At 49.4% G+C, this 17,949-nt stretch overlaps 1 protein-coding gene across 1 annotated transcript in view; it reads right to left on the reverse strand.

Moving 5' to 3' along the window:
- The window catches only part of FOCAD (focadhesin), a 1,219,893-nt gene that overhangs the window by 238,557 nt on the left and 963,387 nt on the right, over positions 1–17,949 (reverse strand). Inside the window, exon 36 of the mRNA XM_086961452.1 lies at positions 17,805–17,907. Coding sequence (XP_086817578.1) covers positions 17,805–17,907 — 103 coding nt within the window. The remainder of the gene's footprint in view (positions 1–17,804; positions 17,908–17,949) is intronic.

Genomic DNA, 17,949 nt, shown 5'->3' on the forward strand with positions numbered 1-17,949 from the left:
TTGCTGGGACAGGTGGATTATCTTCAGTGGCTGTTGGCTTTTGTGTTGTGTTACTCAGACTTCTTCTTGTTTCATTCAAGTCCTGTAAGACAGCCAAACGATCTTTGATATCAAAGAGTTTCTGTTCTACCACTGAAGTCTCACAATCGAGATCCTCGATCATCATTCTCGTACCAAATAGTAGCTCATAAGGAGTGATTCCCCCCAGAGAATTTCTTGGCAGATTGTTAAGACTAAGTTGGCCACTTATTAGATGTTTGACCCACCCATCACCCGAACCTAATACCTTTGCTGTTATGGTTTGCTTTATGTCACGTTTTTTTCTTTCCACTACTGCATTACCCTCAGGATGGAAGGGACTAGAATACCGCAATGCAACGCCCAAACTAACCATGGCCTCCTTGTAAGCTCGAGAGCTAAACGCAGGACCCTGATTAGAATGTAGCATGCCGATTGCGTATGTGCCGATAAAGACTCGCAGATCCTTTATAACAGTTCTGGCGTCAGCCGAGCGCTGGGGCCATAACCAAATAAATCTCGTCCTAGTAGTTGTAGGACCGCATTTGTCTGTAGGGACGCCTGCGGGTATATAGCCTAATGCTGTCTAACAGAGGTGTCTGTATCTGGCCGGCTACTCTGTAGTCAGGTGTCTGGGGCGGTTCATTACTGTGATCTCTGTTGCAGTCTGGGCAATTAATTGCAAATTCGTAGCTGTCCAAGTTCATTCCTGGCCACCAGTACACTTTGTCTAATTCCAGTATGGAATCTATGATCTTTTGATGTCTTAGACCCTCTCCCATATGTGCTTCGTGTATCAAGAAAACTCTCTTTTTCCTGTTTGGAATTACTCTGTCCCCCACTCCAGGGATTCGAGCAAAAGGAACGGAGCTTGCATCAATTATGTATGTATTTCCGAGAGGATAGTTTAGAGGTAACGCTGCATGATTGCCATCCATTGAGGCTTTCACTGCTAATAGCGTTTCACCATCCAGTGTTCTTTTGGAGTGTTTAATTGTAGCTATGGAAGCCGCTTGCACAGCTGACTTTGTGGCTTCATCAGCCAATGAATTCCCTGCAATGTGAACGCCATCACGCAGATGACTCAGTGTATGTATCACGTGAGTCTTTTGTAGTTCTTTCTGTAAAAGAACTACTTGTTTCCAAAGCAACTTATGCTTGATTGTGCCACCTTTAGCGTCTTTGAATCCGTTTTGAACCCAGGTCTGCAGATACTGATTGTAAGATTGAACGCAGTAATACGAATCAAACACTATAAGTGTGGAGAATTCGCGATCGGTATTTTGAAGCGCCATCTTGAAAGCCTGTAGTTCAGCTTGCTGAACTGTACAGTCTCCGAGTGATTGAGTTTTTGTGACCATAGGTCTATATTTACCTTCGCGCCAACGACCTTTAACAATCGCGCACGCAGCACTATAGGCTTGTTTACCCCCAATTGCGGGTTGTGCTGATCCATCTGTATATATTATACAGCCATAATGTTCAAGAGGAAGAATTTCGGTCGGCAGAGGACATTTGTGTTCATATTGGAGAAATTCTTGTGTCTTTAGACTAGGGTCAAAAAAGTATTGAACGTCTGTTGCAGCAAGAGAGTTAACCCATTGTATCCATTTCGGATGTAAAGCTTTAGAATTAGGAATGCTTGCTTTTGTCACTGCCTCTAAGGCAGGTACAGGTGTAACGATCATTATGCTCTTTTGCTACAGCAGTTTGAACCACTGTCAGAATTTTCTCTGTAGAAGTGAACTTCATTTCTGCTTGTGTGTACAAGTGTGGTTTGTAAGCTATTGGTACCGTTTCTCCTTCATTAAAGGTTAGGTACGTGAATCCGCATCTTCCTGGGATGATTCGGATGACAAGGTTGCGTGAGTTTTCGCGTGTGTCTAGTTTAGTTTTTGCTAACATGTCTGTTTAGACTGAACGCAACATTTCTGTGTGTGTTTGAGTCCAATGTGCTGGTTAAAAATCAGGTTTAATTAATTCGTAAAGAGGTTTAACCACCTCTGCGTAATTCAGAACGTAAGTTCTTCCAAAATTCAGGAAACCTAGAATTGACTGTAAGTTTTTCAGCGTCTTTGGAGGTTGGAGCAGCGCACATTTCTCTCATATCCCAAGAATATGACATTGAGGTGGGCAATTCTTGATTTTTAAAATTTAATTTTTACCCCTCAGAAGCGGACCCAAGTATTATGGTGTTCACTCTTTTCAAGTGCTTGTCCAAGTCGTCATCTGTAAGATAGATGTCATCGACATAAGATAATGCCTCATCATCGTACGTTTGGAGTAATTCTGTTACTCTTGCTGAAAATAACCATGGGCTATTCTTGAATCCTTGGGGGAGACGACAAAATTGTCGCTGTGTCCCCAAAATTGAGAAAGCAGTCAAATGCCTGCTTTCTGGTGCAATATTTTGACAGAAAAATCCATTTGAAATATCTAATGTCGTTTTATAATTTTTGCGCACAATGCTATTCATCAGTGCTGCACTGTGTGAATTTTGTACTGCAAATGTTTTGCAACAAGAGTTTAAGTGTCTGTAATCCAATACTAGATGATATGAATTGTCTGTTTTTGGATACAGGAAACAAAGGATTGTTCATAGACGGGGTGCATGTTTCAATCACCCGTTGGTATTCAAGTTGATTTAAAATCTCCCTGACCTGTTTTTTAGCTTCTTGCTTAACTGGGTACTGCCTTTGTGCAGTGGGCTGGTTTTTTAACTGGATTTTATGGTGAGGAGAATCCTCATCCCATCCTGCGTGATTTTTATATAATTCTGGAGCTTGGGCTACTGCCCATTTTCTGGCATATGTATATTTTTTATGAATTGGAATGTGATTAGAGAAGGCTGGCATCTCTTCTGTAAGGGTGTATCTCTTCGCCATGTGGGCACTCCCTGACAAATTCAGGTGGCCAGTCTTGTTCAGCTAGAAGAATGTCATAGCCCTTAGAGAGATTCTCCCAAAAAAGTGCTCTTATTTTTCTAGTTATGTCCCTCTCCATCCGGAGTGTTACTTTATATAACTTATGGGGTACACTAACCCTGGTGCCAGCAGTTGCAACCTAAATGCATGTATTCAAGTCCACTGTCTCCAGATGATCCTTCAGGATCTTGCGAACTATGGTTACTTCTGTTGCGCTGTCTAGCATTGTCTGAGCCCATTCCCCGTTCTTGAGTTGTGTCCTCAAGATCCTCAGCATGTCTGACCTTTATGCTTGCTACCTTCTTTTTCGAAAATTGAGCCTTTTTATTTTGGTGAACGGGTTCTTTGTCTTTGGACTTGACGCGTTCTTCTTTGTGTTCTGATTGTCCTCTTCTTTCCGATTTCTGCGAGGAAGTCTGAAAAGATCGAGAGGGACGTGTGTCATTATCTTGATATCTATCAGGTTTTCTTACAGTATGCCTATTTCTAAGGTTGTATCTTTTTTTAGAGGGTTCCCGTTGGGGAAACCTACCTCTCCGTTCAGGAGACCTAACTCTCCTTTGGGGGAGACCTTCCTCTAGACTGACATTTTTTCTTTCTAGGAGGTGTCTGTTTAGTGTTCTCCCACTTCTTTTTAGGAGTAGTGAGATTATTTTTTATAAACATCTTTTCAGGATTTTCTGTTAATTCAGGTTTTACTGGTTTTCCACCCAAACTATTTCTACCTAGTTCTTCATAGGATTTTTCAATAATTCTTGCAAGTTCATATGGTTGGTCTGCTATATCTGTTTCTTTTAACTTCTGGCGGATTGCCACGGATGCTGATTCACCTCTAATGTTAGATAATAATATAGCTGAGACCTGTTTGAAATCTTTCAGTAATTTCATACCTAGATTTAAGGCTGGTTCTGGGCCAAATTCATTCTGAATTTGTCTCAGAACGTCTGGTATTACCGCCATGGACGGTACACCATGTGTTTTTGTGTAGATTGTAGCAAAGACTGTACCCCAAGTGGCACAGTCCTCCACATGCGGTGCAATCCCCATTGGTAAACAGATTGTCAGAATTCTGTGTTTTTCATGAGGTGTACTATCGGGAAATACTGCCTCTATTTGAGTAATTTTTTGCGCTAGCCAAAACGGAATTTGTTCCCTTTTGGCGGGTAACTTGCCAATGACAGACTGTATAGTCTGTGGTGTAATTTTGTTTGTGTTCCCCTGGTACGGGGTGTGTTGCAGAATTTTTCTTGCTGGTTGGACTGTTAAAGTCCTCATGACATATTGAACCAAATTGTCTATGTATTTTTATTAATTGTTTTAGTTGAGCTAAAAGTTCTCTATCTGACATTTCTTCAATGTCAGGATGTGGTGTATAGTTGGTTAGTACCGGCCATGTAGCTCCTGGTCTACCTAGTGGACCGAGCCTGGTAATGTGATTTTGATGTTTTAGGGCGCCATTAAACCAGAGCTGATGCTCTTGGTAAGTTAGTGGACTTTCAACGTCCTCGAAAGGAACGTATTCCGCTGGAGGTTCCTCTGCTTTGTAATAATGGAACTCCTGTTTTACTGGATTTCCTTGTGGAAAAGTAATCCATGAATAGAATACCTCTGTCTGTCGATATTCATGTGCCTCTATCACAAATATAACTTTACCACCTCTCGATGATACCCCATTTTCTATAATTTTTATAGTTATGGTTTTCCTTATATTTGCCGGGATGAATATAGCATCCGGGTCATTTTGTTGGAGAGTTGTGTCATCTAACACCGCTAGAGCTGCTATTCTAGCTCTCTCCCTTTCGTCGTCACTCTCCGACATTTTTATTTACTGAAAGTTTTGCAGAACAAGTTTCCAAGGAAACAAAGATTAGGTGGACAATATTTTGGAACACTGTATCCTTCAACGTTGAATAAACCGAAAACTAATACATAGGATTCTCGTCCTACTAAGTTTTGGTGGATATTATGCCTGTTTACCCACTCCAGACATCTATTGGAGTTTTTACAGGAAAGAGGAGTCTGTGTGAAAAGCACGACTGAGTTACTCTAGTATCTAGCGTTAAATTATCGCCTTACCAAACGTTGGGCGCCATGTAGTGTAGTTCCTATATTCCCAATAGGCTCTGCGCATTGGAATAATATATCCTGTAGCTTAGATGTAGGACTGGGTCTACTAGGTCTCTACCGGGTATGTTAGACTTAATTGTGAGTGCCAGCTAGCTCAGAGGTCACTAGAAACTTTCTCGAATAAACAAGAAGGGATTAGTTTCTGACAACCGCATAAAACATGACAACTTTGTTTCCCAAGAATAAGAAATCAAATCTCTAGAGTAGCGGAAACAATAGATAACTATTTCACTCAGTCAATCGTGCATGCTTAGTTTCACCAGAGGTGCAAGAGGAATAGAGAGACGGGCGTTTTCAATAAAAAGGTATTTATTGAACAGTCTTCTTTCTCAAGCATTGAAAATTAACTGCTACAATAGTAAAGCGTACTATGAAGTACAATGCATATAATACGAACAGTATTATAAAGTAGTACTGTAAAACCATGATATGGTTTCTAAGCCATAAAGTGCATAAAATGTATAAAATACCTACAGTGATAAAAGGATGACTAAAAGTACTCAACTGGTGCTTCTAAATATGTCTACCCCGGTATACCTAACCTTTGTCTAGTACGAGGGAGGAAGTATAAGAGGAGTAGCTTAAGTTTTAGGAGTTCTCTGCCAGGAATCTGATTCCAATAATTCTCTAAGAGGTCTAATCAGCTCCGTACCTTTGGTTCTGGAATGAAGGAGGTCTTGCATCTCGTTCTCGGGACTCGATTTCCCAGATACCCGCAAGGGTAGCCTGGAAACACTGGAGCTGGATTTCTCGGCAAGAGTTTCGCAGTGCGTCTGCTGCACTTGCTGCTGCAGGGTGTCGGGCAAGTAGATAGTCGATCTGCTCCAAACCACCGTGTGTTTGTTTAGGTAAATCAAGGCATATTTATACTTTGAAGGTGCCGAGTTTGACGCATGTTTGGACTTAATAACGTCACTCAAAGGCTCATTTCTTGGAAAACGCCGGGAGTTCTAGGAGAACTTAATATTCAAGCAGGGGGAAGTCCCGGGCTGCTGAAGGCGGGGTTTTCAAGGAAAACGTTGTTAATTCTTGGAGCTTAGTGGAAGTATCCATGCCGTATTTGGGCTGTATGGTTTAGCCCAAATATGGTAATGATTTCTATGCCTATATAAGGAAATGATAAAGTATACCTATATAAGGGCATGAATCGGGAAATTTATACTAGGGTGCGAGATTTATTTACAACAGTAGATGGAACCACCATGAGAGCCTGAGCCTTCCGAAGGATCGATAAGCGTCTTTCCTCCGAAGGAGACACGCTTGCTGACAGCGTATTGATCGAGGCTCCCAAGTACTGTAGGCACTGGACAGGAGTCGGGACGGACTTGGACATGTTTATGTGCAACCTCAGCTGGTTCAGCAGGACGGCCGTCCTGTTGAAGTGCAATTTTGCTTCCTGTAAGGTGGAGGTCTTGATCAACCAGTCGTCCAGGTAAGGGTAGACAAACACCTTGTTCTTTCGTAGGCGCGCTGCCACCATAGCCATGCATTTTGAAAAAGTCCTGGGTGCAGACTTCAGTCCAAACGGTAGTACGGTGTATTGATAGTGATTGGTGCCGACTAGGAATCGGAGGAACTTCCGGTGTTTCCGTGCAATGGGCACATGGAAGTAAGCATCCTGTAGATCTATTGGCAAAGCCAGTCTCCTCGCTGCAGCTGAGGATAAATCTGGTGCAAAGACAGCATGCAAAACTTTTCTCTGCAAATCCATTTGTTAGCTTGTCGCAAATCCAGAATGGGCCTGAACTCGTTCTTGTTCTTCTTGCGCACCAGGAAGAACCGTGAGTAGAGATCCTTTCCCCTTTGGGACAGAGGAACGTCTTCTATCGCCCTTTTTCTTAACAGGGTATCGGCCTTCTCTTGGAGCTTGCGCAGTTGGAACTGCGAGCAAACCTGGGGAATCGCTGGAGGCGGGCTGATGACTGTTTCCATTGAAAACAATATTCAGCACCCACTTGTCCCGAGTAATTTTTCTCCACTCTGCCAAGTAATTTTGTATACTTCCCCCCACCGGAGCGGGTAACGGATGAGGAAGAAGTAACACCTCAGGGCCTAGACCCGGCCGGGCCTTTAGGCGTCGCTGAGGCCTGCTGGCCGCCCCTGCCCCTCTGGCACTTCTGGAAGGGCCTTCGTTGGTACTGCTGCTGCTGTTGTTGCTGCTGGCCAGCTTGACGACCTTGGCCTATTCCCTGGGCACCAAAACGTTTCTGGAAGGAACGGAAGGCCCTCTTCTGCGCTTTCGGTTTTTCCAACCCGACAGCCGTCAGGTTTTCCGCCTCCGCCTTCATGAGGGCCATCTCATCATCCGCATGCTTCCCAAAGAGCGTCGAACCAGAAAACGGCAGATTGGCGACTCCATGCTGTGCGTCTTTGATTAATCCCGTGGCAGTATCCATAAGCCGCCAAGAGAGTGGAATCTGCAGCTGAGCTGATAACCTGGTTGGATACCATCATGCCCTCATTGATGATTTCCTGGAAGTCCTCCCTCCTGTCCCTAGGAAGGTGCTCCAGAAACTGCTGCAGGGACTCCCATAAAGACCGGTCATACCGACCCAAGAGAGCCGTGGCACTAGCGGCTTTCATGGACGTAGCCGCCGTACCGCAGATTTTTCGTCCTGCCGAATCCAGCAGACGGCTCTCCTTATCCGGAGGCACCGTCGATGACTGGGCAGAAGCGTGCTGCTTTTTGGCCACAGTGACGATCACTGAATCCGGTACCGGGTCAGATCTGAGAAACGCCGGATCGGAGTCTGGGGCCCTATACTTTTTCTGCAGCCGGAAAGGGGCGGACTTTGTTGACGCCGGAGTCAAGAAGAGCTCCATCGCCAGTTCCTCCAGCCCCGGCACCAAGAGTCGAGACAGCTGCTGCTTGTGTAGGGTCTTGAAAATCACCGACGTGGACGGTGTGGGAACTGTCACACTAATCCCCAGCTTCGCTGCCCCTCTCAGTAGCACCTCTTGGAACGAGACAATGTCATCGATCGGTGACACCCTCATACGGGGGGAATCCGATAATGTGGGTGAGTACTCCCCGGCGCTGGAAGAATCCGTATGACGGGACCTTGACCTGTCCCTCCGGTGGCGACGCCTAGACCGCGTTGAAGAGCAACGGTCACTCCTTGACCGGTGTCTCCGTCTGGACCATGACCTAGACCTCCTAGGCCTTGGGCGATCCACTGGCCGTAAAGGAGGTGGCAACTGCGGAGGCAGAACCGGAACCAAAGGTCGCGGAGGCCTCGTAGGCGGTGACGGGAGGTGCGGCAGAGACAGAGACCGCGGAGCAGGCCGCGGTGGAAGTGGGGGAGGTTGATGAGGGGGAATCGGAGGAGGAGGAGGTGTAGGAGGATGAGGAGGGGTCTCCTTAGGTAACGGAGGAGGCGTAGGAGTCCTGGGTCTCGAAGGTGAGTGGGCCCGAGAGTATTCAGAGTCCGAAGACCTCATCATTCGCCTCTTTTTCTTCTGCGCAGGCCTTGACGAAGATGTCCTAGAGGCCGATCTTTTGGAGGCTGAGCGCCGGTGCCGCAGTGACCGTGGACTCTTAGACGCAGAAGACAGGGTTAACACAGAGTCAGAGGACACAGTCCTGGCCCTTGAACGCTCCCTGGACGCCGACCTACCCCTCCTTGACGTCGATCTCTTTTTCGACGCCGAACGACTCGACGTCGATACATCCTTCGACGTCGACTCTCGTCTCTTCGACTCTTCTCCTCGACGTCGAACGGCGGTATCGCCTCGTCGGCGAGCGCCGGTGCCTCTTGAACCCATCTCGACGTCGACGGTATCTCGACATCGATGTTGTCCTCGACGTCGACCTCGTCTGAGGTCTCGACGTCAGTACCCTCGACGTCGAACGGCGACGTCGCTTCGCCCCAGAGCCCTGGGACGACGGGGAGCAGATGGTGGTCATCCCTCTCGACGCCGACGTCGAGGCTATCGATATCGACGGAGATCTGTGCCTTTTTCTGGCCTTATCTTGACTGGGGAGCCCCCCAGAGGCCGAAGCACGGGCACATAACGAAGTCCCTCCATGCCCAGACCCACCTTGGTCCTGGTGTCTCCTTACCTCCAGGCCTAGGAGTCGAATTTTCTCCCTGTCCCTCAGGGTCCTCTTGGAGAAAGATTGGCAAATCTCACAATTTTCAGGGACATGAGATGATGGTAGACAGAGGATACACACTCTGTGAGAGTCTGATTTTGCTTTCTTCCTGGAACACTCAGGGCACTTGTCGAACAAAGCTGGCATATTCGACAGAAAAAATTGCCAAAACTGGCCAAAAAAAACCAGCAAAAGGAAGAAGAAGCAGTCAGACGTCGAGTGAAACACTCACAACACTTGAAAAGTGCCAAAAAATTTAAAAATACCCAAAAAGGGAGAGCTCAATGCTCTAGGGTCTTGCTAGCAGGAGCCGGAAAAAAGAACTGAAAGTAAAAGGACTTTGGCTGTGCATTCTGGGATACCGAGGGTCTCTGAAGAGTTCCTTAAAGGCACGGTATCCCTTTTCCAGGCAAATAATGGCAGCCTATGGGGGCTTGTCTGTCCTTCCCTTCCTCTATATCATTCCAAGGATTTTGTGAAGGGGAAGTTTCTCTGTGAGTGAAACTTGGCAGATTGTGGTCATTGTGATATTGGTGGAATATCCTTTGCATTTCTAGTTGAAGTACTAGACAGTGTAGCCTTGTAGATATAGGCTGCAATATTTGTCATTAATTTTCTCTTAAGTGTCTATGCAGGACTGCACTAAAGACAGCTTAAGAGATTATTTTTGATTGCTCCGGGGTCCACGCACATGGGCGGGACTATTAACTAGATTATGACTATACACAGAGATCCCCTACTACAGAAGGACGGGTCCTTAAAACCAACTTGTCCGAATGAACAGAAAGGAAAGGAGGTTTGAAAGAAAGAGCCTGTGGCTCACTCACTCTTCTGGCAGGAGAGCTGTCTTTAGAGTAAGAAGACGTAAAGGACAGTTATGAAGAGGCTCAAAGGGAGCGCACATTGGAAAAGTCAAGACCAGATTTAAGTCCCATTGAGACAGTATGAAAGGCACAGGAGGAAACGTGTGTGTAATGCCTTTGAGAAAGCGGTTAACAACTGGGGGCTTAAAAAGAGAAGGCTGATCTGGAAGACGCAGAAAGGCGGAGATGGCAGAATGATAACCTTTGATAGTGCCCAATGCAGAGCCCTGCTTGGCCAAAGAGAGAAGGAACAGAAGAACCTCAGTAAGAGGGTCAGAAAGGGGATCCACAGCCTTCGCTGTGCACCCTTTTGGTGGAAGGACGCCTGGCAACCAGAATGACATCACAGACTTCGGAAGGAAGATCAAAAGGTGTCAACTGCCGCCGCTCAATCTCCACGCATGGAGTTGGAGACTGGACAGTTTCGGGTGGAAGACCGTCCCCTGCTGCTGCGACAGAAGATCCTCCAGAAGAGGCAGACGGATCGGGGGATCGACGCTAATACTGATTAGCTCCGGATACCATACTCTTCAAACCCATCCAGAGTCACAAGAATGACTTGGGCCTGGTCGCGCCTGACCTTCTTCAGCACTCTGGGCAGAAGTGGTATCGGTGGAAAGGCGTACAACAGACCGCAGCTCCACTCGCGACGAAAAGCGTCTCCGAGCGAGTGCCGCCTTGGAAATTCCAATGCCCAGAACTGATGACATTGCGAGACCCTCTTCGGTGGCGAATAGATCTTACCAAGGCTCTCCCCACTGCTGAAAGAGACCTTGCGCCACGTCCAAGTTCAGACGCCATTCGTGATACATCATGCACCGGCGGCTGAGTTCACCCTAGTGTTCAGAGAACCTGCCAGGTGTTGAACCACCAAGGTAATGCCTTGACGTTCCAGCCATGTCCAGAGGCGGAGAGCCTCCTGACATAGGGTCCACGACCCCACCCGCCCTGTTTGTTGCAGTACCTCATGGCGGTGGTGTTGTCCGTGAACACCTGCACTACACTCCCCCGAACAGAGGGAAAGAATGCCTTAAGTGCAAGTCGGATCGCCCGAAGCTCCAGAAGGTTGATGTGGAGCCGGGACTCTGTCAGAGACAAAAGGCCTCTGATCTCCACCTCTCCCAAGTGGCCTCCGTATCCCAGGAGGTACGCATCCGTCACCACTGTATACTCTGGTTGGGGGAGGAAGAGGCATCTGCCACTGACCCAAGTGCGATTCGTGAGCCACCACTGCAACTGCTGTGCAGCGCCTCCGAGATCTGGACGCGATCGGACAGGTTGCCCTGATGCTGTGCTCACTGGAACTTCAGGTCCCACTGCAGAGCCCGCATATGCCATCTGGCGTGTGTCACCAGCAGGATGCAGGAGGCCATCAGGCCCAGAAGCCGGAGGGTCATCCTGACGGAAACCCGGGATAGAGGCTGAAAGAGTGTAATCATAGCCTGAATATCCCGGACACGCTGTTCGGTAGGATAAACCCGAAATAGTGTCGAGTCCAGAACCGCTCCGATGAAGGAGAGCGTCTGAGAGGGACTCAGGTGTGACTTCGGCACGTTGATGGAGAACCCCAGCAAATGCAGGAGATCGGCCGTAGTCTGGAGGTAGGTGACAACCGTCTAGGGAGAGCCTGCCTTCAACAGCCAGTCGCCGAGGTAGGAGAAGACTGACACCCCTAACCTGCGCAGATGAGCTGCAACCACCGCCATCACTTTTGCGAACACCCGAGGGGCACTGGTAAGGCCGAAGGGGAGCACAGAAAACTGAAAATGCTCCTGGCCTACCGTGAACGGTAGGTAGCGCTGGTGGGCCGGCAGGACTGGAAAATGGAAATAAGCGTCCTGCAAGTCCAACGCTACCATCCAGTCTCCAGGGTCCAGGGCAGTCAGGACCTGAGCCAGAGTCAGCATCTTGAACTTCTCCTTCCGGAGGGAGCAATTGATGTCCCGGAGGTCCAAGATGGGGCGAAAGCCCCCCTTTTCCTTCTTGGGGACCAGAAAGTAGTGGGAATAACAACCACTCCCTACTTCCCGACCAGGAACGCACTTGATGGCCCCCTTGGGCAAATGGGCCGTGACTTCCTGACGGAGAAGAGCCAAATGATCCCCCGACATGCGGTGGCTCTGAGGTGACATGGCTGGAGGGGAGGACAGAAAGGGGAGCGAGTAAGCTTGGCAGATTATCTGCAGCACCCACTTGTCCCATGTAATCTCACGCCAGTGGTGGAGGCGAACCCTGCCACTCACCGGCGTGGAGTGCTCCCTGAAGTTCGGATTAGGAAGGCTTAGAAGCGACAGCAGAGGGGGTGGAGGTTTAGCTGAGGCTGAGGCTGGTTCTGCACAGGCTTGTTGGAGGTACGCACCTGAGTGCCTCATCCCTGGCCAAGAAAGGAATGAAAACCAGGCGTGGTAGGATTCTTTGTAGAAAGACCCAACGACTTGGCCGTAGCCCGGGAGTCTTTAAAGTGCTCCAGGGCATTATCGGCCTTATCGCCAAAGAGGCGTGAACCATCAAAGGGCATATCCATGAGCGAGCCCTGGACATCGAGTGAGAACCAGATGTGGCGCCGCAACGCCACCGTCGTGGAAATCGTCCTGCCCAATGAATCAGCGGTATCCAAACGGCATCAGATAGCAAACTTCGCCGCATCCTTACCCTCTGCAATCACTTGGGAAAGGACAGCCTGGACCTCCTCAGAACACTGAGGCAAGACCTGGGTCACAGAATCCCACACTGCATGGGAGTAACGGCCCAACAAGCAGGCGGTGTTAACAGTCCGCAGCTCCAAGCTGGCTGAGGCTTACAACCTCTTGCCAAATTGGTCCAGCCGCTTAGAGTCCTTGTCAGGCGGAGCTGAGAGAAAGACACTCGGCAAAGTCGAAGCTTGAATGACCAGGGTCTCAGGCGTGGGGTGAGCGGTCAGGAAGGGGGATCACCGGGTCCGGTGACGCCTAGCGACGTTTTTATCCACCAGTGCCCCCGTGATCGGTCTCAACCAAGGACTTCGGTGAGGGCCTCATTGAAAAGGGAGCAGCTTGCTCAGACGACCCAGGCGCCGTCTGGAGAACCTCAGTAAGGAGGTTGGTCTTGAGGGCCACCGTAGGGCGGTCGAGATGGAGAACCTCCGCAGCACGACGGAGCACCACGGTGTAGCAAGCACCCTCCTCCAAGGTAGGCAGAGGAGAGGCAAACCCCGGGTCCGAAGACACATCCAGTTCACCTGCATCCTCAAGGTCGTCCATCCAATCCTGCTCGGAGTCACATTGGCGAGCGAGGGGGTCCACAGACCCGTCCCAGTCTTCGTCCGGCTCGGACGTAGCTGGGGCGGGCGGCGGCAGGGACAAATGGACAAACGGCGGGAACGGCGCCAGGCCGGAGCCGCATCCCAATGCGGGTCCTAGGCCGGGACAAAATGGTCCGGGAACTGGGCAAGGGTGGAAGGAACGGCACCCAGTGCGGCGCCTGGGGCGGAGCCAAGGGTGGCGCCGGAGCCGGCGGCGCTACACCTCATGGCGCTGAGGCTGGAGCCAGCGGCGCCGGATCCTGTGGCGCTGGGGCCAGAGCCAGCGGCGGAGCCGCCGGGCCAGCAGGATCTGGACACGGGATCGCGGGGCCCGAAGGCGCGCCGGCGGGAGCCTGGGGCCTGCAAAGGCAGTCCAAGGCAGCAAGAAACTCTTGCACCTGTTCAGGAGTCACCGACGGACCCGGGTATAGCGGGTAGGCCGCAGGATACCCCAGCTCCAAAGGAGCCTCAGGGGCGGAGCCCCTTTCCCCCTCGTCTGCCTCCGGGGAGAGTGGTGGGGATGTCGGGGAGCAAACGTGCTTCTTCGACTTCTTTTTATGGCGTCACTTACCGGAATCTGAAGGAGAAGACTAGGAGCCCGAAGAGCGACGGCGAGCGGTCCCAAGGAACAACCCCTAGACGCAGAGCAGCAGTGAGAGGAATGCCGGACTTCCAGCAACTTCCGGCGCCGCTCCCGCAGTGCCTTCGAGGCCATGGCTCGACAGTCTCTGCAGTCGAGGGAGTCATGGTCGGTCTCTAGGCAGTAGAGGCACACTTCGTGGGGGTCCGCCACCAACATGTTATGGTGACATGACCCACAAGACTTAAAGCCGGGCATCCCTACGAGCCCCAAGAGACAGAAGGGGAGACAAAGTCTCAAAAGAGTAGTAAAAAATTACTGAGGTACGTGCTCAATCCGGATCTGCGCTTTTGGCGCGAAAAAGAAAGAACGGACGTCAGCGCGCATGGGTGGCGCCTGAGCAGTCTCCGTGACATCATCTCGGCACATACGACGCCAGCGACCGGAGCCGCACAACGCCACCTACTGACGCGCAGGGGTAATGCTAAGCAAAACTTTCCGGATCCAGTCTGATGCCTGGTGATATTCTAAGGTAAGGAATCTATCACTTACGTGTCTCTTTCAGATGATATGGTTTTAAGTATTCATTTAAAATAATATCTGCCGAAGAAAAAGCTACTTACCTTTAGTAACGCTCTTTCAAATGGACTCTATCTCGCTGCAGATTCCTCACCTTTTGAATATTTCCCAGGTGTCAGACTGGATCAGCAAACTTTCGAGCAGTACCTCTGTGAACTGCTAGGCAGCGCCATGAGGCTCAGTACTGACACTGTTCTGCCCTGGGAATGACATGCAGACCCACAGGAGCGCCACTACTGCGGTGACGTTAGTTGCTTGTGAGGATGTCTGCTCCCTAGACGCAGTGTCCCATCAACAAATTGGCTTTGACCAGTGTGCAGAGTCCTAGACCCGGGATGTTCTTAATGAATGGAGTCCAATTCAACCAACTGGGAGGATGGGAGAGCCATGAGGAATCTGCAGGTATGTAGAATCTCTAACAGAAAGAGCATTACCGAAGGTAAGTAACTTGTTCTTTGGATAGGGACTTCTAACCACAGATTCCTCAACCTTTAAATAGATACCAGAGCAATACCTATTAGGAGGTTTTGCCTGTGGCTTGGCTCAAACTAAAAAGTCCAGCAGGACCGAACGGGCGAAATGTCCTTCCTGGTAATGGAGTGACACCCAAGGAGCCACCTGTCATATGTCCAGTACATGAACTCGGCATGTCAATTTAGTGGTAGCAACTTTGGCTCTGGTGGAAAGAACTCACAGTCCTTCTGGAGGCTGCTTTCTGGAAAATACGTAGCAGATCTTGATGCAGAACAGCCGACTTCTGCATGGCCTTGCCTTTTTTCACTTCAGCAAACCCCACAAAGAGCTGATTGTCCACCCATTAATCTTCAGTGCTCGTATGGGGTCCAAAAAATATAGTCCTTACCTCCTTGGAGGGGTGAGGCGAAGCACAGAACTCCAGAAGGGTGATGGTTTGACCGACGTGGAACGCCATCCGATTTTAGTCAGGAATTAAGCATGTGTCCGCAAAACCAGTTTCTCTGGGATGAAGGTGGTTTATGATGGGTTAACACCAAGATCCTAAAGCTCATTCACTCGGCGTACCGATATATGGCGACAAAGAACACTGTCTTGAGGGTGAGCAGCTGCAAAGGACAACTTAGAAGCGTATCAAAGGGAGTGCACATCAAATATATGAGGACCAAGTGAAGGTCCCACAGCGGCATGAGGGAGGAAACAGATGTTCCAGGCCTTTCAAAAAAGCATCACAACTGGTGATTTAAATAATGAGGATTTGTCCGGCAACTGTAAAAAGGCTGAAAGGTACCCATTAACTGTACCCAAAGCAAAGCTTTGCTGGGTGAGGGATAAAACAAACTACAAAACATCAGATAACAGACTGACGGGGGCAATGTGGAGTGATAATCACCTATCCACAGACTTGGCTCAACAACAGGCATCTATTGTTTTAGTCAAGGGCCAACTGGCTGTTAAGATGCCATCAACCATTTCTGGAGGAAGGTTGAACGTGTTCAGCTATCACCACTCAATTTCCAAGTATGAAGGTGGAGATTGCAAAGGCCCGGATACAGAATCCTCCCCATTGCCATGACAACATGTCGCCCTTGAGCGCAGCCTGACCGGAGGACTGTTGCAGATGCAACCAAGCAGGAGCTCTTGACACCATACTCTCCATGTCCAATCTGGGGTAACGAGGTAAACTTGTGCCCGGTTGATCCTGACCTCATTCAGAACTTGAGGCAGAGGTGGGATCAACAGAAATGCATACAGAAGTTTTGTGTTCCACAGTGGGCAGAAAGCATCTCAGAGCGAGAGATGCCTTTGAAACGCCAATGCGCAAAACTACTGACATTGCGCGTTCTCAGAAGTGGTGAATCGATCAAACCAAAGTTATCCCCATTAGTGGAAGAGACCTTGCACCAACTCCAGGTGCAACTGCCACTTGTGATCCACTTGGAGTCAATGGCTGACCTTGTCCGCCCTGGCATTTAACCCCTTAGCTGCGGCGGCTATTCCGCCGCAGCGCTAAGGGGGAGGCGGGGCCGCGCGGCGCTCCCGTACTCATGACGGAACCGCTCCGTCACGGCCCTCGGGTGGGCTGTGCTTGTGACGGAACGGTTCCGTCACGGCCCCGCCCGCTCTTTAGAACGTCAGCGCAGGCGCGGAATTCGCGCCACACAGGCGCGGCGAGCGGGCCTTGACGGAACCGTTCCGTCACCAGCACGGCCCACCCGAGGCTCGTGACGGAACAGTTCCGTCACGAGCACGGAAAGGGTTAAAGATCGTACCAGGTGGTTCACCAGCAGGAACATCCTTTGATGGTCCAGCCAGAAATTTTAAGAGGTATAATGCCGCCAGGCACAGGGGCACAGCGCCATGGACCCCTCTCCGCTCTGCTTGTCACAATACCACATGGCAGTGGTATTGTCCGTACGCACCTGTACCACCCTCCCTGTGATGGATGAAAGGCTGGCTTTCTATGCAAAAAAGAGTCCCTCAGCTCCAGGAGGTTGATATGAGGTTGGGACTGTACCGGAGACCAGAGACCTATGATCTCCAACTCTCCCAGCTGGATGCCACAGCCCAGAGATGACACATCAGTTACCACTGTCAGCTCTGGGTGCGGAATGGAGAGAGATATTCCATTGACCCAACTGGGGTCTAGCAATGACCAATGCAGATCTTTTGCAGTGTGCTCTGAAATATGGATGCTGTTGGAGAGGTCTTGTTGATGTTGGTCCCACTGAGTATTCAAATCCCAATGCAGAGCCCGTATGTGTCACCTGGTGTGTTTGATCACCAAGAGGCTATCAGTCCCAGCAATCCGCAGAGGAGTCGTCTGGTGTTAAGCAATGTATTGCTTTGGCTTGCAGTCTTGTATGGTCTTAGGTACATCAATGCACCATCACTGCAGGCCTTAGTGTTGTGACTTGATCTCAGGCAGCACAGGGAAACCTGCTGAGGATCTGTAACAGACATTTACTTAAGACAGTCCTTACATTGTTTGAATCCTGCCATGTTTGGAGGTGACATTTCCATTGCACAGTGTAAAGGTTAGGGAGAAAATCGGTCTCAAAGAGACAAGAGATATCTCTGTCTGGTGGTGCAAAAAGAAAGGAACTGATGTCAGCGTGTAGGAGTGGTACCTACATGGGACCACATGTCCTTTCTGGAGAGAACGCACGTAAGTCTGGAGAGTTTCCGGATCCAGTCTGACACCTAGGGAATATTCAAAAGGTGAGGATTCTAGAGGTTAGAAGTCTCTATCAGAAACCTACATTTTCAATACTGGGCAGTAACAGGAATACTGATAAGTTGAATGGTTAAATGGAATGCAAAACTTTCAATAAAAGCATCAAATAAAATAAAGCAATCTTACCAGATGCTCTACTTTGGCTTGAGGAGAAGCTAGCGAGGTGAAGGTGTCCCAGAAGCCAGGCAGCATTAGTTTGAAGACCGATCACCCCAGAGAATGTGATAATCTGTGGGAGTAAATTACGTAAATACTTACTAACGAGCCACAT

Source organism: Lissotriton vulgaris, chromosome 3_1 (genome assembly GCF_964263255.1).
Source record: "Lissotriton vulgaris chromosome 3_1, aLisVul1.2, whole genome shotgun sequence".
NCBI lineage: Eukaryota > Metazoa > Chordata > Amphibia > Caudata > Salamandridae > Lissotriton > Lissotriton vulgaris.